The following is a 27,064-nucleotide window of genomic DNA, read 5'->3' as shown; positions in this document are numbered from 1 at the left end:
ATTCTAGAAGGCATGAACCGTTAGAAGTAATATGTTATCTTTGGACACACGTGCATTATTCCATCAATAGATGGATTTATTCATTTGATTGCCCTTTAGTTTTGTCCTCTAGTGATGTTAGAGTTGTCGTTCTCATATTTATGTAGTGGTCTGGCATTTGGCCTTCCCGAATTCTTTTTTTTCCGCAGATGTGTGATTTCGGTACCAATTACCCTAGTTTAAATAAAATAGAAATTTATTGTGCAGGTATAAATTAGTGTTTACATTGATGTAGCCTGCCTCTTATCTAATGATGTGTGTATGTGTCTGTATGTGTGCAATCCAGTATAGAAGATGTAGAGAAAATAGTTTTAAGAACTACAGTTATTTACTCACTCTAGGTTTTGTGTTTTGTTTATATGGAGGTAGGGGATGTCCTGCCTCGTGAATGGAGTCACAGTAAGCTTAGAACCCAGGGTCAGTGAAAAGCAAACCAGCTTACAGCTGAAAAAAACCCTTTACATGTGCTTTTTTTAAAAGTTATTTTAAGTTTGTTTCAACACAGTTCATTTTTTATCATTTCAGCCTTAAACTGTAGTACACTGACTGTGTCTTAAAACTTCGATGCCACATTAGCTACTAGTTTGCAAAAGTTGCTCCTGAACTTTAAAGAAAAAAAAAAAAATAGATTTGAGGTACATACTGCTTTAAATTTATTAAACTGCATACGAACAGACAGTCCTAGAGAAATCTTATCTTCACACAGACTGACAAATGAGTTATTTCTGCCTGCCCTTTCCTTCCTCTTTGGAGGCAATAATGGAAAGATATCCAAGTAATCTAACCGCATTAACAAGCAATTGCAGCATGGCTAACGCCAGGGAGCTATTGCTTATGTAAACCAAAAGTCGGTTCCAAAATTCTGCTTGTACGATTGCTGGTAGGGTTTGGATTTAACAGGATCACATATCTATGCTTAGGAGAGAAGGCAGGAAGAAGTAAAACATGCAAAAGATGATACTGGCTGTTAAAAATTAACTGCTCTAGTGCTGCTTCCAACAGTAGGACGGTTCAGGACATGAAAGTGAGATGGCAAACGCTATGGAGTTTGTGGCAAGTGTATCAGCTTTACAAACTCTTCAGCCCTGCAGAGGAGCGAAAAGTGGAATACATGAACTGTTATAGCAGCAGATAGAGTGGTCACAAGTTTTTAATACTGTGCTGCCAAATAATGTCTGTGTAATCATGCACCATTGTATTAGGTTCCTGTGCAAAGTTGTTTTCCTTGAGCTAGTGGAGGGTGCAGTTTCATGATTTATGTAAACTGATCCAGGGCAGTGCTGCTGTGAAAAAGGCCAGTCCTGCTTGGTGCTCAAATCTGGTTTTCTAACACACACCCCCTTTGGTTTGTACTGATACTTTTTCCTTTGTCTGTATATGTATTTATGGGTCAGTTTTAGCCGCATCAGTGGTGTAGCTTTACGTTGCAACTGCTAGTGTGAGTTCATGACTCTTTACGCATTATCTCAGGTTAGCATTGGGTTAGCTTAATCTGGTTGTAAAACTGCTTCCTTACATATGGGGTTTGCCTTGTACAAATACTTGCGCACACTGCCTAAAAATAGGTACTAGGTCAAAATAAGAACTCCATATTGCACTCTATAGAAATTCTTGAGAGTTTTTTGTTTTGTTGTTGTTTCAGTTGGTTTTTTTTTTTCTAGGGAAAATGTGCTTGTTTTTCTGACTTAACATTTTCTTCCAGACTTTCTTACATCTTTTTGAACTCTCTGGTAGTCATTTATCTTCTATTGTTTTAATGCATGAAAACATCTTTGAGCCTGTAAACAATGGACCATAGCATCCCTTCTGGGAAACTGAATTTTTTTATATACAAAGAAAAATGTTGAACCTTGGATCTGTGGAGTTTGTGCATTCCTCAAACTTTATTTAAGATTTTGGCTGGTTTTATGCTAAGAAAATTATAGTTAAAGTTTTACTGGTTCTGTATTCTAACCAAGCAGTCCTAGCGACATGCAGTTGCTACTGGTTGTTGCTGCTGTTCCCCTGGATTGGCATGAGCTGTGGGGAGGGGGTGGAGGGGAAAGCATGTGTTTACTTGTGTAATGGCATTTATGTTGCAGGTTTTTGCCAATCATAGCTGTGTTTATGAAATCATGATGTTGAATGACAGTGCTGTGGCAGTAGTGCACTGTAGCATACATCTGACCTTCAGACTCTGATTTAGGAACTGGTAGTATTCCCAATAACTGGTTATTTGTTTTGTAAATTGAGGTAGTCAAGCAAGAGCTGCACTCCCCAATACAAACCAAGCTATTAAGCTTCCAACAAGTACTGAAAGATTTTATTGTAGACTGCACAGCCTTATATACACATTTGTGGGTGTACAGAAATCAGACGGACAGTATTTATTTTATGCAGTTCAAGATTCAGTAACTAATGCATCAGCCTGCTTTTCAGAGGATTACTGCTCTAGAAAAGCAGTGATTTAAAAAAAAAAAAAAAAAAGAATCTAGCAAGCTGGGCTCATTATCCTGGATTTAAATGTACATTACAATTGTTATAAGGCAGAGGGGGAAGGATCTTTCATTTTGTTCTTGATTACTTAGTCCATAGTAGCTCATGCATGTAAGAATTGGTGGAGCACAAATAAAGATGAATAAAAGAAGTTAAGCAGCTTTAACAACAACAAATGACCACCTCCTGTTTTCAGGTGCTTTTAAGAGGTTTAAATGAGATACTTGTTCAGTAATCCTATTGAGACACAGTGAGGCTTTTGAAATACTTTCTGTGGTGTTGAAAACTGGTGAAACTCTAGCACTCTGTAGTATATAGAAACTTGCAGAAAAAGATAGTAAAAACTTCATCACATCCTTCTTCTCTGTTATTTTAAATTTCCTTAGTAGCAAATATATATACATGTGCTTAAGTGATAATGTGGGTGATCATATAAAGTATTTTTTAAATATATAAAATTTTGCTTACCCATACATTTTCTTTTTTTTTTTTTTTTTTTCCCCCTTCCAGTTTCTTCGAATATGTGCCGACCTTTTCCGCTTGGTCCCTTTCCTAGTTTTTCTTGTTGTCCCATTTATGGAATTTTTGCTTCCAGTAGCTCTTAAGTTGTTCCCTAATATGCTTCCCTCTACGTTTGAGACAAAGTCTAAAAAGGTAAGCAGGTCTGAATTTATAATCCAGTAATATGTTTTGAAAAAATTAGAACTTCATTTTGTAAAGAAAGAAATAAGAAAATTTCTAAACATCAGAATTTTTGGGATGTATCTGGGGAATGCTTTTGTTTGTCTTTATGTTGTTTTGACTATCTTGCTGTTAAAATCTAATAATGAAACAGTGCCACGTTGATTTACTTTTTTTATATGTGGAGCTGCTTAGCTATCAGGGCTGTAAGTTTCTCTTGTCTTTTTGCTATCCTGCTCCATTTTCTATGACCCTTACAAAGCAGAAATGAAAGCTAGCTCTGAAATTCTCTTTCTAGTTTGTATTAAAATGGACAGTTTGTTTTAATGTTTGTAGTCCTTGTTCTTGTTGCTAGTTTTTTTGTAGGTATACTAAATATTTAAAGAGCTTCTGATTGTTTTGTTTAGACTTTATTTCTTTTAGTTAAGTTTTCTGGGAATTGTTTAGAGCTTTGTAGAAACAGCTCAAAAATCCCCAAAACTTTTCAGTTTCAGCGCACAAAATACTTAGATGAGGTACGTACATAGTGAGCTCCCAGTTAGTCACAGATATGATCAATCAGGATTGTGTACTTGTATCTAAACAACCATTAATTTCTAGTTTTGTGATAAATTCCTCTTTGGATGAGATGTAACCCAAACCAAAGTTGGTTAGTTTCTATGTTTTTGTTACTAATTCAGAGGGTGCATGCTAGTTTTAGCAGGTGAGGCCACTCATGCTGCACTTCATTCTGTTGTCATTGCATCTCATGCTTCATGGAACTTTGAGCTGATCAACTTATTTTTCAGTGTGATTTGGCATCTTCGGTAACACTGAATGTCCTCTTGTGATGTGTATGTTACAGGAGAAGTTCAGAAGTACTCCACACAACTTGTCTGAGGGCAGAAGTAGTGGTATTTAATGTGCATGCTTCTGGAAAACACTTTTAAAACCAATTTTTTTTTTTTTAACAGGAGGAAAGATTGAAGAAAGAATTGAGAGTAAAGCTTGAATTGGCTAAATTCCTTCAAGACACGATTGAGGAGATGGCCTTAAAAAATAAAGCAGCCAAAGGAAATGTTACAAAAGATTTTTCAACGTTCTTTCAAAAGGTAAAAATTTAAAAAAATGTATTTTTCTCCTCCTAGAAAAAAATAGCTTGCTGTTTGTTTTTGTTTGGTCTATGGTAATCATCAGATGCCTTTATTCTGTTGGATTCGAAGGAGCAGGATGTAATAGGGTTTTTTAGGACAGCTTTTTTTTTTTGTAAGTAATACTTCAGTGTGCTGAAGTTTTACTGTTCTTAGCTTTGGTATTCTAGCTGGTACTTTCTGATTCTAGAAGCAGTAGCAGTGTATTTCTGGTCATTTGCTTCTCATTCTCTTATTTTCTTAATAAGTTAATTCTAAGATCAAAAAGATTATGTGCTCAGTGATTACTCATGCAGGTTTTGACCTTTTTTTTTTTTTTTTTTTTTTTTTTTTTTAAATATTGGGTGTAAAAAGTGTGAGAAAGTAGTTCTTCCCTAATTAACTGATCAAAACAGTGTGGGGGGGAAGTAAAATTTTTGTCCAAATTAATTCTGCTTATAAAACCAGTTTTTAAATATATGGCTGCTATAGTGCTGAAATCCTTTTGGGTACTAACTAGAATGTGGTATAATCTGGGGTTTTGCTAGAATGGGAGCACTGTGTTTGGTGCAGAATTTTTCTATTCAAAAGCAGTTGCTGACTGAATGTCAGGTATCTGCCTCCTGTGTTGATGGCCTTTAGGTTTGACAATGTTTCCTTTCACCAAGCTGTAGGTAAGGGTAAAGTATTCCCTGGAGAGATGAAAAATACCTTCTGAAATCTTCTCAGGATAGAATTTATCTCAGTCCACTCACACGTCTGGTTTCTGTTAATTGTGGGGCTGTTGAGTAAGAGATCAAGCCAACAACCATCACCAGGTGCTTTGTTGAAAGTAGGAGTGTAGTCCTCGCCTTTGGGGAGAGTATGGTTTTGCACAGAAAAAGGCTCATAAGCCTGGGGATTTCAGGCCTGAACTTTACAAGTGCTGTCAGCTAGCTTGAGTTTTTCCTGCTTGTCAGTGTTGAGAATGAAGTTTTAAAGGGTGGGGTAATAACATAATGTTGACAGTGTTGTGTAGGTTACCTCAGATAATGATATTGGCAGGTTTTGCCAGTTGTTATCTGCTTGCAAAGTCCATGTACTTTGAAGCTTCTATACAATCATCTGTTTCTGTTCTTTTTCATTTGCAGGAAATTTTAAATGGTTAGTTATAGCATTTAGTAGCTGAAGCACTGACACTGTAGACTCTGGGAGCATGCCACTGCCATGCTTCATGTTTGGAACATTTCATTTTTTTCTAAAAGAACTGCTACTGAGAATTTACATTTGGTGGTTAATTTCTGTGGAAATAAATGACGTATCACTCCACATTTGCTGGAGGAAGTCCCAGGTTCCTTCTGATGACTAAAAAGAAGTTTCAAGCCCTGCATTTCTTACATGTGGGTGTGCTTTTTACAGCTACATATTTCTCATTTGTGCCATGGAGACTAACTTTATTGATTTAATTTCACTGTACTAGATAATAAATGTCAGAGCAAGAAGAAACGTAAATGTTTCCCACCTTTTTGCTGTTTTTTTTATACCTGCTTCTGCAGTTAAGTATTTGATGCTGCAAGAACCATTGATTACAGGCTTAACATGTTCATTGCAGAATCTGTGTTTGTAGCTAGTGATGTACTAGAAAGTTTCAGTTCATACTCTCAAGAAACTTATGCTTGGCTCTGCCAAAATTCAGCTTTAAACAAGAAAGAAAATACTTTCTGTATTTTTAAAGTTCCAGTTTTGGCTCGTGTAGTGAAGGAGCTGGTGAAGTAGAACAAGGCCTTTGACCTTTCTTTCTTTGAGTTGGTTTCTCTGCTACACAAGTATCCTGGAGGTTAATGGAGTCAAGACCATCTTGTCTTCCAAATTTTTATCTTTTCCTGTACTCAGTAGCTGTTCACTGAAAGATTTGTGTTGGCAAGTGAAAGTGGTAGGCATAATAAATCAGGCTGTACAGGTAATGTTAGGTTTTCAGACTGTACTTGATGTCACTTAGCTTATGGTTTCTTTACAGGGCTTTAAAAAAGGTAGAGGGATTGGGAAAAGTGTTTTTTTGATATCTGCGTACTTACTGTTTAGACTGAAGCTGTTAAGTGGCTGGGAGTACTTCATTGTTAAGTTCTGTAGATTTTGGATTCAGTAATATCACTACTAAGCACTTGATGGTATACTTAAAATAGAAAAATCAATATTTATATAGGTGATAATGTTTTACTGTGACCTGATGAGACTAGGGAATGATTTTTTTTTTTTCTACTACTTTGAACTGTTACTTCTGCTTCCAGTATTTGGATTTAATTACTATGAAATGCCATTTGGCAACACATACCTTAAAAGCTTAACTTTACATTTGTACAAGCAGTTAGACAGAACCTTCCATCAAGAAGGATGCAGAGTCCTTTCCCAAATAGTGGTTTATACTTTGGAATAACTTCAAGTACAAGTGCATTTGCGTTGAGGTGCCACAGAACAGCTAGGAACTGGAAACAAAACAGTATTCTAACAAATGTGGTTGTGGAGAGAATGTAGGTAGGTAAGTGTCCAAATCCATGTTTCATAGACACCAATGTGGCAAAATTTTTGCCATTGTATGTGCTTCTCACTTCATCTTCACAGGGTGATGCTTTTAATGGGCTTTTACGTTTAGTAAGGATGGTACCAGAAATAATACTTGCCAGTGTTTATTTGCTCAGATTTTTTTTTTTTTTAAGCTATCTCATGGCAGTGTCAACTCAGATAGACCTGCTCATTAGAATACAGGTGCATCTAACTTTTTTGTTAGTTCTATATGAAGTATATTACGCAATGTTGTTGGGAATTGTCAACACCATCAATTCTTTTGCCTTTTAGAGGAAATAAGTCGGGTTTTTTTTCTTTAAATTTCTTTCATGTCTTCCTTGTGTCCTATTTCCTGTTCCAAAATTGATGCAAAGTACTTGACAAATGAGGAGAATATTTTTATTGTTCAAAATAATGCCCAACCATAACATTTGCTTTGAAAAGCTTTGTGTGTGTTTGTTTTTTCTTACAGATCAGGGAAACTGGCGAAAGACCCAGTAATGAGGAGATCTTAAGGTTCTCTAAACTGTTTGAAGATGAGTTGACTCTGGACAATCTAACGAGGCCTCAGTTGGTGGCACTTTGTAAATTGTTGGAACTTCAGTCAATTGGGACAAATAACTTTCTCCGCTTCCAGCTGACTATGAGGTTGAGAAGCATAAAAGCAGATGACAAAGTGAGTCATTCTAAATAGGGACTGCTTAATCATTTTGACATGTAAGAGTAATGAGTATGTGTGGATATATGTATGTCTTTCTAGGCATTTTCCTTTTTTGTCTTAATTGTCTTATTTTTGAGCTAACTTAGAACGAAAAGGGTTGGAGAGCTTAAAATCAGAGGTGTCCTTATTTGTAAAGAAAAAGCTGACTTTTTTTAATGTACTATTAATTGCAATGAAATTAATTATGTTACAAAGAGAAGCATTTCTATGAAACTATAATTTGTAAGGGAGCTGATAGGAATATCAGCTTAGATTGACATTACCATTATGGAGCTGTTAAGGCTACAGTATAATGTTCACTGTTTAAAGAGTGGAGGCTATTTTGTGTTATCACAGCAGCCTCTAGTGGCCGTTGTAAAAATAAAGACTTCTGGGTGTGCATTGCTGGTGGTTCTTCAGTTTTGAGCTATTACCTGTTAAAAGTTTATTTTACGCTTTGTGCAGCTGATTGCTGAAGAAGGAGTTGATAGCCTGACTGTTAAAGAACTGCAGGCAGCTTGTCGTGCCCGAGGTATGAGAGCTCTTGGTGTGACACAAGAGCGTCTCAAGGAACAGCTTAAACAGGTATGTTTGTGCAAGACTGAATATGCAGACCTAACTTCAGTTGCTAGCTCTGATTTTTGTTAAGGTTCTGAGAAGTCATTTTGCTTCTGTTCTCATTAAAGGCTTGACTAAACCAGTCCTTCTCCTTAATAAGTTTTTGCAGTGTGTACTGTGCAAGTATGTAGTAGCAGTGATATTCTGGCTTTTGACTGGGCCATGATGTTTTGATGATGCAAATAGGTACTTAAACATATCCAAAATATGTTGGCAATTTTGGCAGTTTCTCTTGTTAATTATTTGTATTACTCCATAAATAACTTTTCTCCAAGTAGATCAGTTCTTTGTCTTCTGGTCATTGCCTGTTTTAGAAGAAGATGCATATGAAACAAAACACTTTTTCAAATACTCATTCAGTACTTCTTCAAATACTACTTCAAACGAAATAGTTCTTCATGTATTTCAGTGCAATTGCTGTAATTCCTGTGCTAGGATATTGACTGATAAGTAGTGGTAAAAAAAAATCAGTGTTTACTTTTTTGTGTATGCTTGACTTGATCTGTAAAAAAGAAAAAAATCCAAAAGTTGAAGTTTTTTTTATGTATTACATTTATAGTGGCTAGATCTGCACCTGAACCAGGAAATCCCTACTTCGTTGCTTATTTTATCCAGAGCCATGTATCTTCCAGATACCCTTTCTCCAGCTGATCAGCTCAAAACAACACTTCAGACACTACCAGAGAGTGTTGTAAGTATTGATGTACATAATCTGTAACCAGCTTTCAGTATCATCACTGAAAATCTGTTCAGAGAAGTAGATGTTCTGCTTGGTTCCTTTCTTTTCCTTGAAAAGCTAAACCACGGATAGGTTTATTTGAGTGACCTTTGACCACAGAAGAAGTTGGCTTATTATGTGGAGGGGCCTGAGAATAAAGGAAATAAAAGGCAATATTTCATTATGTGACAGTAGACAGTAATAGCATAAGAAGATTTAGAATATACTTGTTACTTATATAAAACCTAATTTATGGTCCGGGCAATGTAAAGACATTAATACATGAAAATGTTGATGTTGTGTAGAGAGTAAAATGATCCGATTAGATTATTGGTAGTCTTGAGAGAAAGAGAATGCAGAATATGTACGATTTCAGAGTGGAAAGTTCTTGCTTTCAAAGATAATCATCCTTTTCTGGAAATGCAAAAATAGGGTAGGTTTTGGGGGTTTTAACTATAGTCATTAGCATACCTGTACTACCTATCTGAATAAGGATATATAAACTTCTTACATTATGTAGACATATGTATATATACACATGTATAGACTTCAGTAGACTTCTTGCATTATTTTTAGGCCAAAGAGGCTCAAGTCAAAGTGGCAGAAGTTGAAGGCGAAAAAGTAGATAACAAAGCACGGCTGGAAGCAACACTTCAGGAAGAGGAAGCCATCAGAAAAGAAAATGAAGAAAAAGAGATGGAAAGATTGTCTGAAGCTGCAGAGAAAGTTAAAGAAACCCTTCAAGTTGCAGCCATGGTAAGTTCTGCTCTCAACTATTGAGATCTAAATGTCAGTAATGTAAAAACTAGCATGTTAGGAGTTACTGCCTCTGCTTCAGGTGTTGCCCGCAAGAAACTGGACTTTAAATCCACGTATGGAACATGCAGGAGAATATTAAAACAGACTGCAACACAGACAGGTTCACCGTGAAACAAAAGATTATCTCAGTCTTATGTATCTTTGATTTCTCTTAATTAGAGTAGTTAGAGAAGCCTTTTGTTCCTCTAGTAAAGGTGGTGTTTTGTTTGGGTTTTGATTTCCCACACCCTGTACTTTAAATGTTCTTATCTTTGGCTCTTTCTGTTTGTCACTAACTTGATAATGTCATTGTATAATACTTGACTATAAAAGCTGATGGCCTTCTTTACTGGTGAATTAAGCCTCTGGAACTCACAGGCTTAGTTCATGAAGTGCAAGTAAGTATCTTAACATGAAACCACTCAATATGTTGCAGTTTGTAAACGTTGTCTTCTCATAAAAAAAGTCTGCATCTACTTTGGCAACTACTATTTTGAGAAGTCATTCTTTACTGATGCTAATACAGATGATGTTATCTTTGTTTTAATTAAAACTTCATGGGTCTTTCAAATTTAGAAAGAGGTGGAGTCAGCAGTTGATCTTGAAGCAGCTGCTCTGCAAGTTAAAAAAAGTCAGATGGCTATGGATGCTGAACAAGAACTGGCAAGGGCAGATACGGCAGAGACACTGAAAGATACAGCACCAGTATTGGAAGGCATTAAGGTAATCTGGATAACCGTACATTTATATACTTTTTAATGTAAAGATTAAAAACATCCACATAAGAGCCATGATAAGTTGCCTGACTGTCCTTCAGTTTTAACCCTCTCATCACATTCTGTCAGTTAAAACCAGCTGATTGGTAGTTAAGAATTTGCAATCTACTAATGTAGAGATTGAAGTCAGCACAGAATATCTCTTGAGTATCTCCTTCATCTAGCTGTGTTATTGAAACTAATACACCTATTTTGGGGAGCATTTGCACTGGCTGTCAACATAATGGATCTGTGCATGTTTGATGTGTGTGTATAGTTAACACATGAGGAGGGAGAGGGCATGAGTAGGTAAAGATGAGTGTTCCCTTCTTTTGAAGGGTGTAGGTAAGACCAAAGGATTAAGTAAGGAACTAGGTTTTGGACTAGACTGTACTAGATTTGTATCGACTTCCTCTAAACTGATATGGGCAGTGTATGTACACTATAAACTTTTTAGTGTACTCTTTCACTATTTCTTTAGTATGATGTTGAACATAATTTACACCACCATTAAAGTAACAGGTTAATTCCTAGTATTGGCATGCTTTTCTGTGATCAGAGCATGCTTTGCTACAGTCAGAGCGTGCTGTTTTTAACCGTTTTCTACTTGGCTGGCTTGTAGCTCTCCAGATCCTCCTCCTTGCCCTTACTGAAGATCGGAGTGGCATCTGCTTTCTTTCAGTCCTCAGGAATCTTCCCTGATGACCATGTCCTTTCAAAGATAATGGAGAGTGGTCTCTCAATGACATCAAACAACTTCCTCAGCACTTGTGGTTACATCCCATTAAGTCTCATGAACTTAGGTGTGTTCAGTTTGTTTAAATGTTCTGTAACCTGATCCTCCTCCAGTGGTGGTAGATCTTCCTTGCTCCAGCCTTCCCCATTGGTGTCAAAGACCTGGGATTCCTGAAGGCCAGTCTTATCAGTAAAGACTGAGGAAGGCATTGTCTATCTCTGCCTTTTCCGTGTCCTTTTCCACCAGCTTCCTTGTCCTGCTGTGTTAGGGAGTGTTTTTACTGTCTAGAGCTTGATGATGGTGGTGATAGGGCTGAGTGTTCATGGGTAAGAATCAGGGGGAAGGCCAGCAAGGCAGATATCATGGTAGGAGTCTGTTACAGACCACCCAAGCAGGTTGAAGAGGCAGGCAAAATATTGTATAAGCAGCTGGGAGAAGTCTCACAGTCACTAGTCCTTGTTCTCGTGGGGGTCTTCAACTTACCAGATGTCTGCTAGAAATACTATACAGAGGAGAGGAAACAGTCCAGGAGGTTGCTGGAATGAGTGGAAGAGACCTTCCTGATGCAGCTGGTGAGTGACCCCACTTGGGAAGGCGCGTGCTGGTCCTGTTGTTTGTGAAGAGAGAAGGACTTGTGGGTGATGTGGTGGCTGGAGACTGTCTTTGGCACAGCGATCACAAAACAATAGTGTTTTTGATTCTTGGAGAAGTGAGGAGGGGGTCAGCAGAACTGCTGCCTTAGACTTCTGGAAGGAAGACTTTGGCCTGTTTAGGAGCCTGGTTGAGAGAGTCCCTTGGGAGACAGTCCTGAAGGGCAAAGGAGTTCAGAAAGGTGGAAAAAAAAAAAAAAGAAAGAAAAAGAGAGAGTTTATGGCCTTTGGAAGAAGGTGCAGGCCACTCAGGAGGACTACAAGAACATCATGAGGTCATGCAGGGAGAAAATGTGAAGGGCCAAAGCCCAGCTAGAACTTAATCTGGCTGCTGCCATAAAAGGCAATAAAAATTTTTTCTTTAAATACATTAGCAACAAAAGAAGGGCTAGAGGAGAATCTCCATCCTTTCTTGGATTCAGGGGGAACCATAGCGACAAAGGCTGAGGAGAAGGCTGCGGTAATTAATGCCTTTTTTGCATCAGTCTCTAATAGTCAGACTAGTTGTTCTCCAGGTACTTCATCCAAGACAGGGAGCAGACAGAAGCCCTCATAATCCAAGGGAAAATGGTGAGCAACCTGCTACATCACTTAGACACACCCAGATCTGTGGGGCCAGATGGGATCTACCCAAGGGTACTGAGGGAGCTGGTGCAGTGCTCACCAAGCCACTTTCAATCCTTTATCAGCAGTCTTGGCTAACCGGGAGGTCCCAGCTGGAGGTTAGCAAATGTGAAGCCCATCTACAAAAAGGGATGGAATACTCTGTTTTGGGCACCCCACTACAAAAAAAGACATTGAGGTGCCTGGAGTGTGTCCAAAGAAGGGCAACGAAGCTGGTGAAGGCTCTGGAGCACATGAGGAGTGGCTGTGGGAAGTGGGATTGTTTAGAGAAAAGGAGGCTCAAGGGAGACTTATCACTCGCTACAACCTTGAAAGGAGGTTGTAGTGAGGTCGGTGTCAGTCTCTCCTCCCAAGCAACAAGTGATAGGGCAAGAGAAACAGCCTCCAGTTGTGCCAGGGGAGGTTTAGATTGGATATTAGGAAAAAATTCTTCCCCAAAAGGGTTGTCAAGCATTGGAATGGGCTGCCCAGGGAAGCGGTCGAGTCCCCATCCCTGGAGGTATTTAAAAGATGTGTAGAGGTGATCCTTAGGGACATGGTTTAGTGGTGGACTTGGCAGTGCTAGGTTAATGGTTGGACTCAATGATCTTAAGGGTCTTTTCTGACTTAAGCGATTCTGTGTAGAAGCCCTTCTTCTTGTCCTTCATGTCCTTCAGCAGATTTAACTCCAGATGAGCTTTTGCTTTCCTGAACCCATCCATGCATGCTGGGACAGTGTCTCTGTATTCCTCCTGGGTCACCTGTCCCTGCTTCCACCTCTTGTATGCTTCCTTTTCATGTTTCAGCTGTACCTTGAGTTTTATTTGTAGCTGAGCACTTTATTTTTGTCCATAAGGTTTGATGTTAGGATTTTTCTCAGTTCTAGCATTACTTTGCAGAACAACAACACTAATTTCAAATGGATGTTTTAAGTAGAAAAATATTTTCAGTTTTCCTGGACAGCATCATTATCTACCTGCTATTATTATAACGTTGTTTACTTTAGAATGCTGCCAGAAAGGTTTTAATGGTAATAACAAAATGGAACTCATCCACAGTGAAATCATGCAGTTGTGGGATGAGTTGACGGCGTAGCTGGATGCATGATAGTGCAGCCCTGAGGAATGCTGCGGGAGGGAGGCCAGCAAGGCCAGGATGATCTCGTTTGGAAACAAGAAGGACATGTGATGTTGCAGCCAGCTTATGCTGCCACATCTGGCATAGCGTTCGCATTGCTGCCTGCCACCCCACCGACACCGTGAGAATGTGTGACCCTGGGCCTCAAGGAGGACTCCAACAGCCCTAGCTGATAAGAGAAAACAAGAAGTAAAGTTAGCATGGCATTTCTTAACTGAGTTATAGTGTGGCTTGCCCCCAAAAGGTGCTTCCAAAGATTTTAAACACCGTGGAATACATTCTAGCCTCTCAGAGGAAAAATATAAGACTGCCAGCTTCTTGAAGATGACTGATTTTATCTGAGGCAGAGGAATTTGTTTTCAAACTGAGTTGTGTGTTTTCTTTTTTTGCTAAGGTGAACTATGGATATTGTATTAAAATCAGAAGTGAGGTTGATGCCTAGATATTAACAGTACAGTGAAACTTTCTGAGCTGACAAAGGATCTGGATACCTAGTTTGTGAACTGTTCTGTAGTTGCTGAAGATAACTTTGCTCCAGCTCAACTTCCTGAACTCTGCTCTGCAATTTTTTTTTTGTGTAATTCATCTTTCCTGTACCTAGTGAATTGTTTCTCAGTTGTTTGGATTTTTCACCCAGCAAAGAAGGAAGTAAAGCATTCTTAAGTGAAGCAATTAAGTATGAATTTCAAACAGCCAAAACCCACATAATGAATCACATTAGCTGAACTTACTAATGGTGCACTTAAAAAATGTGTACCATAGCAAACTAATTGCCTTAGCATTTAAGATCTTTGCATTAGCCTCAAAATGGCTATGACAATATTGACTCCGAACATGGAAAAAGAACCTTGAGTCTCTCTTTTCTGGTAAAAGACCCAAAATCTTTGAGGAAAATCACAAATGTGTCTTTCACTGATTTGTATATATTTTCTGTTACAGGGTGAGGAAATCACTAAGGAGGAGATTGACATGCTGAGTGATGCTTGCACCAAGCTGCAGGAGCAGAAAAAATCACTGACAAAGGAAAAGGAGGAGCTCGAGGAATTGAAGGGTGATATCCAGGAGTACAATGAGGTGAAGAATGGGGCATGGAAGTTCTCTTTTTATTTCTGTTCATGTTTAGTTTCAGCATAAACAATCAACAAATTTAGAGATTATCTTGCTTGGGTGTCTGTTAGCCTGTAGTTGCTAGACAAGTGAATGAACTTTGTATGGGAGAATGCGGAGCCTCATTTGTATAATGTGTTTAAAGCTTAGTTAAAATCACTGGAGTAGTTCCCAGCAGATGAGAATTCTGTTCCTGCTCTTATTCCCAGGGTGACTAGACTTGCAGGTGCTGACTAACTGCTGCATGCTTGCAGTTCTTTCTTACCAAACATAGATGTCAGTATTACAGATACTTCAAGTTATAAATCTTTCCAATCTTACGGAAGATGTGGAAAACATCATTTAAGGGGTGCATGAAAAAGGCAGCAGTGTTAGAATTTGTTGTTCTAATTCCAGTTTAGCTTTATATGTCTATATGTTTGCATTTCATTTACTAATAGCTCCTGTCTTGAAATGCTAGTTGAAGTCAGTAGTGTCTGATGTTGAGAATTCACACTGACAAAAGCTTTTCTCTCCATTGACCATTTATTTTAGGATTTACAAGAGATAAAAGAGCTCTCTAAAACTGGCCAGGAAGAGGTGGTGGAAGAGTCAAAGGCAAGCAAGCGATTGACCAAGAGGGTGAACAGAATGATTGGTCAGATAGACAAAATTATTAATGAATTAGAGACAAGTCAAAAGACAGCGGATGTAAAGCTGGATGGTGTTGATAGTCCTCCTGCTGGGTAAGTGACTTGAGAACACTGAACGTGTCTCTGCTCATCTTCAGTCTTGGTTTTGTGTGATGTGCAATTGGAAAAGAATTAGCAAAGAAGTTGTTCAGAATGTTAAGATAATCTAATTAAAAAATAAAATTAATAAAATTGTGCTGTACATGTTCTCTCTTCTAAGGTATGTTAAATACAGTTGAAATGAGGAAGGAAAAAAGCAGGTATAGTTCCCCAGGTGCTAGTCCCGAGGGGCTGCTGAAAGTCAAAGTGTCGATTAGTATCTTACCATCTTGTTCATGCCTGTAGCACTAACGGTGGTGCAGATGAAATCACTCCTTTAGCCATGCTCCTCACGCACTAGGTTTGCCCTGTGTCATTGACTGAAAAGGTGCACAACAGCATGGTAAGCATATTCATGTTTGTTGTTCTTTAGTAGTGAATGTCAGTGAGGAAAAAAATTGCAATAAAGCCTATTCTCTCTCTCTCAAGAGAGAGAAATGGGGAAACAGGTGTAATGGAAGTAAGGAGATCATTTTATGTGGTCCCTTTCTGAAAATTTGCTTTATTTCAACTTTTACACACTTACAGATTTTCAAAGAAAGACCTTTCTTGGTAGCTTCATTGCAAAATCAATTTATCAACACTTCTCCAGGTCTTAACGTTACCAGAGAGTCTTTCAGGCAATCATATGTTGAATGGTCATGTGTTGCATATTACAGGCGCTGAAATACCTAAAAACTGTGACCGTAATTCATACAGTTTGTGATTATGAATGCTGTATTTATCTATTTTATGCTTGCACCATTTTGTGTGATTCATTAAAAGAGCTGCCCAGCTCCCATAGAGCATAACCTAAACAGAAATAAGGATTCTGCTTTTGTTCCTTCCAAACTTTGTTTTTTCTGTTCCACAGGGCAAATGGTCATGTGCCATATGAATGGTGCTGTAGAGAAGTTGTTGATCAAAACCATCCAAATTTGTAAATTAAAAATACAATATAGAGTCTGCTTGTACTGAATGTAATTATACTTAATGTAATGGATGGCTTTGTAGCTAATTTTGTAGGTGGTTGTGGATGACTGAAAAGTCTTAATTTAAATATTGTTTAATTGTCAAAGGCTTGGTTTTTAACCTTCAAGTTGGTGCAGTCATTACCAAGTGGTCAAGAGTCATAGAAAATACACAAGTCCAGGACATTTAGCGGCAGCTTGAGAAACGCTCCTTGAATAAAAGTCAGTCTCTGCCCAGAGGTTAGGGCCAGGTGTGGAGCTGGGACTGTAGTTGTAAAGCCCTTCTGTTTAATACTTCTTGGGTTCACTGTCTCCTGCATTTCAGCTTGACCTGTGCTGGAAGATGGGTTTTCAAACTTAACAAAACTATGCAGTCAAGCAGAGGCTTTAGGCTGCAGAAGGCAGATGACTTTAGCTTCATGAGATCAGTGAGCAGACAGTGGGAACGTCTGAAACCTGCTAGTCATGATGTCAAGTTCAGTCCTTTCCTCTACAAAGTCTAGTCCTGGATATGAACAAATGAAACAACTAAATTGCTAAAGTGATTAGTTCTCAGCTTTTGTTTTCCTGTGATTTTAATTTTGTGTAGGCCAGCTTCTCTAACTCTAAAAGGACGGCAGGTGTGTGGCACTGCATCTTTGGTAAATGGGGCAGGAGGGGCAAAGGGCATTAGCTACACAGTCTGGGAAGCACAGAAACTGCGTTAAACTTTATTTCAAACGCTACTGGTTACCTCCATTTGTGCAATAAATACAACATGGAAACCAAAAGCATGAGATGTGGTGGTATGATAAAGATTCATTTGAAATCTGCTTGCTGATCAGTAACTTATTTTGCTTTTTTGCATTCTGTTCAGGATTATGAATAAATAATTAATGTTTTTACAAATTATCTGCAGTGCAGTGACTTTCAGTATTGCCTTTTGTCAACTTTATTCCTTTGGAGTAACTGCTTGCCACATACAGATTGTGCTTCCTCTTCAGGGAGAATCTCATCAGTATTGCTGAGCTAATTAATGCAATGAAACAAATTCAGAAGATTCCAGAGGAGAAGCTAATTAGGATTGCAGAGGCACTAGATGAAAACAGGGATGGCAAAATTGATATAGATAATGTTGTTAAGGTAAGTCTGTGGACTACTTAAAGAAGGTATGGCTAGCGATCCTTCAAACGTTGTACCTGTTTTGTCTTAAATTTGTATTTACTTGATGCCAGTGAAGTTTTTGGTAATCTAAGTAGATCTTCTAATACATATTAGCATCTTCACAGTTCATATGGCTATTTTGGGGAGGGGCGGGGATCTTTATCCTGTGTCTGTTACCCACGTTACCTTTAAAGCTGTAGGTTTTCCTGGATGCCTATGTCAAGTTCTGTAAAATATGGTAATCTTGTTGTGCTACTTATGAATGGGAGGGAGGATGGGAAGGACCTTTAGAAGAACTACTTCTATACCACCATTAGCCAAAGTCTCAACCTAATGCATATACGTATAACAGAATCACAGAATGGCAAGGGTTAGAAGGGACCTCAAGAGATCATCTAGTCCAACCCTCCTGCTAAAGGAGGTTCACCTACTTTATGTCAACACAGGATAATAACTTCTCTTGCCTACTTATATACCTTGGATATTTCACTAAGACCTGTGTTTCCTATGCTTAAAAGACATCAGACCATCAGTTGTCCTTTAGGTCCTTTGTAAATGACCTGTGTTCTCTACCTGATTTGTCTTGTTTTCTCATTTTGCAGAACATTCTCAGGTTTTCCCTGCATTTCTCCTTCATTTTCTCATTTCTTTTTTACTGGATAAATTCAGAGATGTCCTGAAACTTATTTCCTTGCAAGTATTTTTCCTACTCAACACAGAAATAGCACTTAAACTATGGCCAGCTACAAAATACATTATCAGCCTTTTGAAGCGTGTTTTTTCTCTCTACCAAAGTTCTCAGTGGTGATTATCTTCCCTGTTGCTCTAAACAGCTGTTGTACGTTTAGCAACACAAGTAAAATGTACTTCTGAGATCTGCATATAATGCAGAGTAATTCTAGGAGCTTGAGGAGCTATGCCAAGAATACATTTGTACAAAAATCTTCAGAAAGGAATTTGGAATCACCTGATAAATTATTTTTTTCATTTTGCTTTCTGAAAGTACTACCCCCCTCTACTTTCAAGTTTTTTCTAAATGTGTGCCTACTTAGTACTGTAGGTCTTTTTGATAAATTTAAGCCTATAAAATAAGTATTGTCTTAAATACTATTTCAGTGGGTACTGAATCTGAGCTTTTCATTGGAACAGATGTAATAAATGGGTCTGGTTTACTAATAATGCTTTAAAATGTGAGTCTTTGTTGTGCTGAGGTAAAAAATTCTAGATAACTTGCTTTAAGTTTTAGCTTTTTTTTAATACTCTGGGTATGTTTGAGGCACTGGTTGTGGTTTGAATTTGTGTTTTGTGTAAGAAAAAATGCTGTTTTTCTTGAACGTGAGAGAACTGATTACTTTTTTTGTCTTAAAATTTATGGTATGAAATGCCTCGATCATGTAAAAACTAAATGAGCGCTCAATTTCATTTTATGTTCATGTAGGTAGTAGAATTGATTGACAAAGAAGATATTGATATTGGCACCAGTCAGGTTGCTGAGATTATGGCACTGCTTCAAAAAGAAGAAAAACTGGAAGAAAAAGAGAAAGCGAAGGAAAAGCATGATAAAGAAGCTGCGGAAGCAAAGAATTAAGCTTCAGAATCTGAAGCTAATCCCAATTGTAACCAAAACCTTGTATTTCTTTGTGTCCAACGGCTGCACATTACTTGAGCTTTGTGATTATGGGAAGTGTTTTGAGCTGATCCTAGTAATAAACTGTAGATATGTTTTCTGACATATGGAATGAAATTTCCATTCATCAGAGAAGTGATTTACTGTCATTCCATACAGATGAAAACAAAATATGCTTCTTTAGCAGTGCTCCTGCCCACAAAATCATGTATTTGCACTCATTGTTGTGGTACAGTGATCCATTAAACTTGCAAGTTTGTTGCATAAATTAAGTGTATCTATCATGGAAAAATGTTTCTCATTTATTTTTCTTTCATCATTACATGGGGCCCAACCTTGCTCTGCTTCTACCTTTTAGCTTTTTCAAGATTTAATACAAACTTTCCCTTCTGTCACAATACGTATTTTGTAACCTGTTAGTGAAGGTTCTGTGGCTTCAATATTGGCTTGTTAGATTGAGTTTTATTTAAGCTAAATATCACTAAGCTGTTGCCTCACTGACAGAGAATGTGGCATTCTAATCACTTTTATGAATTCATGATTATTTTTTTCTGTTGAAGGGAAAATCAGATTATTTTTCCCTAGAATGGAAACTTCCCATGAAGTTTGCTTCTTATGGGTGCCTTAAATTTCTTAAGTCTAGGGAGTGGAGGATGTCGCTTCTACTCAAAATTCCATTAATTACTAAAGCATTGGAATCACAGGAGCCTTTAAAATAGTTTCAGAACACAACTTGTCACACAGTAAAGTGAGTTAAAGTGTTTGTCTAAATAGCAAAATGAAAATAATCATAAGGGGAAAATGTCAATTGTGATCTTTTTACATGTATTTTTAAAAAATGCAGTTATCTTCACATGTTGTTTTTCATCTGATAATTATTTATGCCATAACTAGTTCACTTACCTCTCAGTTTTCATCTCAGGTATAAAATCAATAACCAGGTGTAGTCAAAGCACATAGATACTTTCATCTCATGGCCTTGCTTACTGTGCAGTCAACAAGTCATGTCTGGTATTGCCAGTGCTTTGAGTACATCATTGGCTTTCTAATTAATTGCTTATCGTTGCTGTCTTTAACTGTGTGGTTAAATACTGACAGTTGGTCAAGGTCTACTCATTACTGTCTGTCCTTAGGAGTAAATTTTTAAGATTAAAAACTAAAATACCAACTCTGTGATGTTCTATAATTCCTGGTAGCCTAAATTTTCCACTCTTTCTTAAAATCTGTTACGAAATACACATAGTGTGACTGGAACCAGCAGGGCTGTGGGGTCTTTATTTTTATTTTGCACCCGGTATTATAAAACGTATGAATGTTCTTGATTTTGTGTACACTGTAGAGAGCACATCTTACAATGGCGCTGTACGCAGTGATGTTGAGGTGGGCAGTTAGTACGTAACGCTTTTAGTCATAGCCGCATATTTTTGTAGAAAACGTTGACTCCCAAACGTATTTCAGCATAATTCCATGTTCAGTATTTATCTAGACTCACTAAATTATTTGTAAAAACTTATTTGAAGTTAGTGGAACAAAAAAGTTTTGACAGTCTCATGGCTTGCATGATGGACCATTGTATTTAGTAGTTTCCAAAGCAAGATGTACAGTAAGATGTACAGTACAATTAATTCTCAAAAAAGGGTCAGTGTTTAGTTCAAGTATGGAGTTCACATTCTGTACAGTTTGCAAAGAAAGCAGCTTGCAGTAAGATCCTCCTGAGAATTACTGTGATTGTATCCGACGTGTAAAATTGCTGTGACAAAGCTGAAATTTCAAGTCAGTACGATCTTTGTAGTTAACAAGGGGTATGTTCTTTTCCTTGTAAATCGAGATTAACTTGGAGATTTCAGCATGAAAGTCAAGTTTGCAGATTTTGACGATAGGACTGCACTAGGTGCTTTTTTTTTTAGGCCAAAACGTAGATGAAAATGCGAGAGTAAAACTAACTCAACCAAAACACAATTCAAAAACTAATTTTACATTGCATAATTTACAATTAGAGTTAATCGGCTTTGAAGTGTGCTAAATTTTGCCATTGCATATCTTCAATTTGAAAGCAATGTATAACAATCTTACTTGACATTCCTGAAATGTGATGAAGATACTCTAAAATTGTCTGCGACCTTTTGTGGAATACCAAAAACCTGAGAACGGTATGCACTTGACTGCATGCAAGTTTAAATCAGGGAAGTAGCAGGCAAAGCTGTTTGCAAAGATTTATTGATTAAAGTTTTAGAGCTTTAACTGTCCTTACAGTAAATTATCTGATTTTAGTATTTGGGAGTTTAAGGCACTTTGCTGCTGTTCTTTTTCTGTGTTTACTGTTCACTTAAATTTTCTGTGGATTAAATAAGAAGGGAGCCAAAAATAGCTGATTTTTTTTTTTTTATGAAGAATGTCCTGGTTAAAATAATTCTGATAAATTTATTGAACATTTTTAGCTTTTGCACTTGTTTGGAATGTGGTATATTGTGAAATTTTAACAGTTACTTAAAATGCATTTAAATGTCAATCACAAATGTCAGTTTTCCCCGTTACCTAAAGTGTTTTAAAGACGTGCGCGTCAACCATAGCGAAGTGTTTTCGCAGGGATTATTTTCCTTCTGATGTTGAAAGTAGGCAAACCCATGACAGCTGGACTTGAACAACACATGTTCTGCAAGCTTAAAAAGATTAGGAAGCCCTCGGTGATTCCCATTTACCTGGTTTTGAACCTTCTGGAGCAGCTCTCTCCAGGCGATACAGACAATTCCAGCAAATTGGTGGCTTGAGGACTGGCTTCGGATGACCAAAAAACCCAGAAGCTGCAGTACTTTCAGAGAAAGGATGACTTCCGAGTGTACAGTAACTGGTCAGAACTTATTCCTGAATGAATATTTAATCAGGAGATGTAAATATTTGTCTAAATAATTAAAGGATGTGTGAGGTTTCGGTGACCTTGTGACTTACACAGGCAAAGCCTCTACGCTCAGAGTTAGGTAATGGGTAAGACCGTTGGTGGGGTTGTTTCAGATTCAAATAAGATCAGATTTTGATTATAAACTATTCAGGGGGAAAAATATAAAACACATTAAAAGCTTTTAAAAAAATTTAGCGACAGGGCCGAGAAGTAAAGTAGGATGTCATTTCTTCTTCCCCTTCAAAACAAGCAGGTTATAGGACCTATTTTATTGAAAAGTTTGTTTCCATTTCACGTTGGTTCCAAATGGTTTTTACTGAGGCTTTCATTGCTGACTGTGTGCTGTGAGAGCAAATCTGCCTGCGAGTTAAGTACCAGAAAGCTCCTGAATAGGTAGGTTGTCAGCAGGGCTGCATGCAGGTAGGGAATATTCTCTTGATGGGATACTACCTTATGCTTAGGTGGGCTTTGTTGGGGGCGGGGGGGAAGTTACATCTTTTATACAACTCCAAAATACTTCTTGTAACTTTGTATCTACATACCTTATTAATCATTTAAACTTTAGCTACTTCAGCGTGTATTTAAATACTTTAAAATTGTTTATATCAAATTATTGGGTATATTTAATTAAAAGAATAATCCCATATTCCGTTCATTGTGTGTATTCCCAGTTTTGCTTTTCAGTTGAAGAATTTCAGCCCGTGTTATAAAATTAAGTTAAAATCATTTGTGCTCTGAGCATACTGGTCCTGTGTTTGCCATAATGCAGTATAAAATTTTTAAGTTAACCGGGGCTTGTGTCCTTTGTTAGTTATAATAAATGTATCCTTTTGAAACCGAATGTCTCCTTTTATTTTCCTGTTGCTTTTGATTATTTAGTGTTAACTTATTGCTGATCAGAGGAGATGCCAGTCACGGAGCTGGACGGTGATGAGCTGAGCATTGTAACTGGAATGTTGGGGGTAGGAGAGGGCAAGCGAAGGACAAATCTTTAAACAGGGGGGTGGGTTGTGTGGGATTTGGGGGGTGTTAATTCTTGCAGAAATTCTCTTGGCAAATGTGGGACTGCTTGCCTGCTGTAGTGGACTGTGCTAAACCATTCTTTTTAACTATGGTATTTAAGGTATGAAAGTGGGGAGCAGTGTACTCGTTACTATGAGGAACCGATGGAATAATCTCAACCTTTCCAAACAGAAGTGAAGTCTCCTTAGGAAGGATCCGCGTTTGGTCTTTGTCAAAGTTAGGGGAGAAAACACATCTGGAATGGTTCCAGAGATTGATTATTTTATGCTGTGCTCTGCCCCTAGCCCCCAGTTTTGCAAAATTATACTTACTCCTCTTTAATCCTAATATTCTTCACCAAATTCATCTCAGCACGCAGCAGACTTCTAAGGCTTGGGCATATCCAACAACATGCTTTTTCAGCTAAAAGCTGTTGCTTCTCCTGAAGCCTTGGCAGCCTGGGTGGGACGGCAGAGAGAGCCCGAGCTCGTTGCCGCTGCTTCGGAAGCTTCAGTGCTTGGCTTGGGCCAGCTGTGGTCGGCGCTTACAGAAACGCAGAGCAAAGGCAATCCAGACCCAAAAGATGTGGAGGTCCTGGTTTGGCTTTTTTTTTCCTGCTTAAAGCCAAATACCAAATAAATGGCTTAAAAAGTGGCAGATCTTGTTGCTTTTAAGCCTTTTGCTTTAAAAATTTCCTTTAATGACAGACTTGCTTAGGGTGAATAGGACTGTTGTGCAGCAGGGTGGTAAAACAGACTAGCAGAGAAGTTGTGGCTATGAGCTTGTAAATTAAATATGGACATTGGCAAGAAAGAGACTGACTTCTGGATCCAATGTTGTCTTTGCTGAGATAAATTGGTTATATCAAAGAAATCATACTCTTTTTCTAAATCTTTATTACACACTTACGACAACTATGTCTAGTTATTGTTACGATCTAAAGAAAAAAATGGGGATTTTTTTTTTTGGGCTTTCTTGCCTTGATGTAGGGAGGGATCAAAACAGTGGTACCCATGACCACGTGGAGCGCCTGGGCGGTCTGGTTGGTGGGTAGGGGGTAGGCACAGCCAAATTCAAGTCTCGTAAAACCTGAGGCTGGAAGGGGCCTCTGGAGGCCACCCAGCCCAGCCCCCTGCTCAGAGCCGCTTTCCCAGGGCCATGTCCCATTGGGGTTTGAGTATCTCCAAGGATGGAGACTGCCACCTCTCCGCACCCTCTCTGGCTGGGCCTCTCCATCTCCTGTGCCGCTGTTTGATCACTCTTGGGAATAAAAGAGGGTTTTTTCCTTATGTTTCCCGTGTGGCAGATGAAGATAATCTTTTATTACCAATGTGAATTTGTGCATTGTCCACAAAGGGGTGAGGGGTTGGTAACTGACTTCACTAATTAGAAATACCAGATAACGGAGATACTGCTGTAACTTCACTGGATGGAATCTTTTGCATCAGGCTGGTGGTAGTGCAGGCGTGCAGAAAGCCGGTTGGAAAAACCTCTGGCTTCATGAAATCACGCTCTTAAAAATATTAATACAGAAGGAGTTCTGTTGCAAACTATTTTGGTGAAATGTCGTTTAAAAGGTGAACACATACGCATAGCTGTGGGGGAGAGGAGGATACTCTTGTGGTTGTTTTCATCAACCTGAAGCTTTGGAAATCCGTGTTTGGTTAATGCCTATTCTCTCAATGATGCATCGCTGGGCTCTTGTGCCTCGGTAAAGGTAAAATCTCCTTGGCAGTGACCAGGCAGATGACAAGTTCTCCAGAGTAGAGCGTCTCTGTGCAAGGACCTAGTACAGCATTTTGTGGTGATGAGGCTTTTAAATACTGAATGCAGGCAGTGACAGACCATACCAAACAGTTTCTCCAGCTAAGGAATCTTACTTTTCTCACTGCTTGTGTATTGAAAAGTGTTTCTGGTGTTTACTTGAATTATTTCTCAACTCTGATGTGAACAGGAGGATGTTTGTAGTGTGTTTCTAATTCCCCGTACTCTCTGCTCACTTCCATTTTTGTGTATTATTGGATATAAATCTTTCTCAGTAGTTAAATATCCTTCGCAGGTCAAAATTCTTTGGGGGCTCATTAGCATGTAAAATTTTACCCTTGCCAAACCTTCTGTGGTTTTCAAACATCAGTTTCTCTCATCTAACTGGCGTAAAGGATTTCTGCTATGCAAGAGATGGATCTAATTCAGATTTGCCTCTTTCCGTCTAGTATTTCGCTTTATGTATATTGGCAGGGCAGCCCCCTTCATGAATGGCCTGATTTATGTTTCAGGGAATGCTGCAGCCAGCAGTTCAAGATGTCAGGTCTCCCGTGCGTGTTGGGAGCGGCTGCGGATTCTCCCTCCCCCTCCTTTTGTCCTAGCTCCAGCCCAAGAGCCATCCAAGTTCCTTCCTAGTATTTTCTAACCGCGTTTTCAGCTCCTTGGTTAAGCGAGATCGTCAGGCTCCATCCTAAGGAGAGCTTCTGCAAGGAGCTGAAGGGCAACTGGGAGATGAGCAAACAAAAAAGTAATTAAAAAAAAAAAAGTCTTGAGAGTCTTACTAAATTAAGATGGGAATTAACAACCTGTTCTGCAGAAAACCTGGGGATCTCTGCAGCCTACTCCAGACTTGTAAGATTATTTTGCCCCCCAGATTTCGTCAGGTAATATATCCCAAAGTCATAAGCAAATCAGCAGGTTTTTCTTTTGCATCCTTCCTATTCCCCAACCCTTCCCTTTTCTCTATCCCTTACTTAATATGCAGGACTAAGTAGGAAAGATTTATGGAGTCCTTGTTGTGCTTCAGTTTCTCAGTACCTTGCTTTGCGCTGGTGGAAGTGGAGTTGAAATACAGCGACCATTAATCTTTCCAATCGTCTCCTCACTAGATGCTTTCCAGTGCTTGGTCTACGTAAACTCCGACATTAGTAGCCTTCATCAAGCTCTGCTCTCACCTTTCTCTATCATAATTACTCCAGCTCCACCATGGTCCCTGTGCAGTCTCTGCATGAGCATAAAATCCTTCCCTCTGAACCCCGTGTGCTCTTAGCGCAGGGAACTGCGAATGCCCCTCCATAAGCCACAGCATCTCAGTGGAAAATACGCTCTTAGGGTGAGCCTTCAAAATCAAGAGTGACATTGAGAGAAGGCACGCACCTTCCTATTTTTAGACCTACATTCTGCAACCAGAGTTACCCATCCAAATTCTGTAATTAAACTGACACTGTGGTCCCTTAGTGACTCAGTAGGATTTAATCTGAGGTGTACCTAAACCACTTGGGTCGTCTTTTTCCCCAGAAACTCCTTTGTACCCACTCTGGAAATGAGATCCTTTGGGGTATCTAGGTTTTGGACTTGCAAACTCAAGAATTGACTGATGTCAACCCAAAAAAACCTCTTCAAATAACTGACAGGGGAGGAAGCATTAACAGAAAAGCCTTATTTGTACCTCCTAGTACCTTTGTGACCAAGAGAAACCGGGCGTGGAAAATAGTTCAACTACCCAGGCTGGTACAGGATCTGTAGCAGCAAATGGACATGGATGTGGGGGAGATCTGATGGTGCTAGCATCTTGGTTGTGCTTTCTTCCCTGTAATTTGCCCTGGAGTGAACAGGGTGCTATAGTGCTTGTTTTCATTTTGTACCTATGAAGATATCCTCAGTTGAGAGAAATACATTGTACCACCGAGCTTGATATGCTTATTAAAGTCCCTGGTGAGACTCAGGGACTTCGAGGAAATGGGATAAAGTCTTTAAAAACTTTTTTTACATACATTAAGCAATAACACAGCGGCTGATAAAGCAGGTGTGTGTCACCTAGACTAGAGGGAGAGTGAATTTGCCTGTCTGAGCACAGGGACCAGCATCACCCCAGGGTTTCCAGCCCAGGAGCTACATCCATGTTGCAAAACAAGACACACATACCCCCCACCACCACCCAAAAAGAAAAAACCAAACCAATCCCAAACATCCGCACCCCGTTGAGCTAAACCCCCAGCTGCAGCCCGGGGGGGGCGAGGGGGGG

General features: G+C 38.8%; 1 protein-coding gene across 3 annotated transcripts in view; it reads left to right on the top strand.

Moving 5' to 3' along the window:
- The window catches only part of LETM1 (leucine zipper and EF-hand containing transmembrane protein 1), a 27,939-nt gene extending 5,071 nt beyond the window's left edge, over positions 1-22,868 (top strand). For 2 of the 3 annotated variants that reach the window (XM_035898639.1, XM_035898640.1), the window contains exons 3-13: positions 3,025-3,168; positions 4,149-4,286; positions 7,318-7,521; positions 8,011-8,130; positions 8,723-8,854; positions 9,458-9,637; positions 10,256-10,402; positions 14,500-14,634; positions 15,202-15,392; positions 17,353-17,509; positions 18,969-22,868. In XM_035898639.1, coding sequence (XP_035754532.1) covers positions 3,025-3,168; positions 4,149-4,286; positions 7,318-7,521; positions 8,011-8,130; positions 8,723-8,854; positions 9,458-9,637; positions 10,256-10,402; positions 14,500-14,634; positions 15,202-15,392; positions 17,353-17,509; positions 18,969-19,118 — 1,698 coding nt within the window. In that variant the 3' untranslated portion in view covers positions 19,119-22,868. The remainder of the gene's footprint in view (positions 1-3,024; positions 3,169-4,148; positions 4,287-7,317; positions 7,522-8,010; positions 8,131-8,722; positions 8,855-9,457; positions 9,638-10,255; positions 10,403-14,499; positions 14,635-15,201; positions 15,393-17,352; positions 17,510-18,968) is intronic. The other variant, XM_009643182.2, reaches the window with a different exon arrangement.
- The last annotated feature ends 4,196 nt before the right edge of the window (positions 22,869-27,064 follow it).

Source organism: Egretta garzetta, unplaced genomic scaffold (genome assembly GCF_000687185.1).
Source record: "Egretta garzetta isolate BGI_Z169 unplaced genomic scaffold, ASM68718v1 scaffold107, whole genome shotgun sequence".
Classification (NCBI taxonomy): domain Eukaryota; kingdom Metazoa; phylum Chordata; class Aves; order Pelecaniformes; family Ardeidae; genus Egretta; species Egretta garzetta.
The sequence above is the reverse complement of the archived record's forward strand: the minus strand, read 5'-3'. Positions and strand labels throughout refer to the sequence as shown.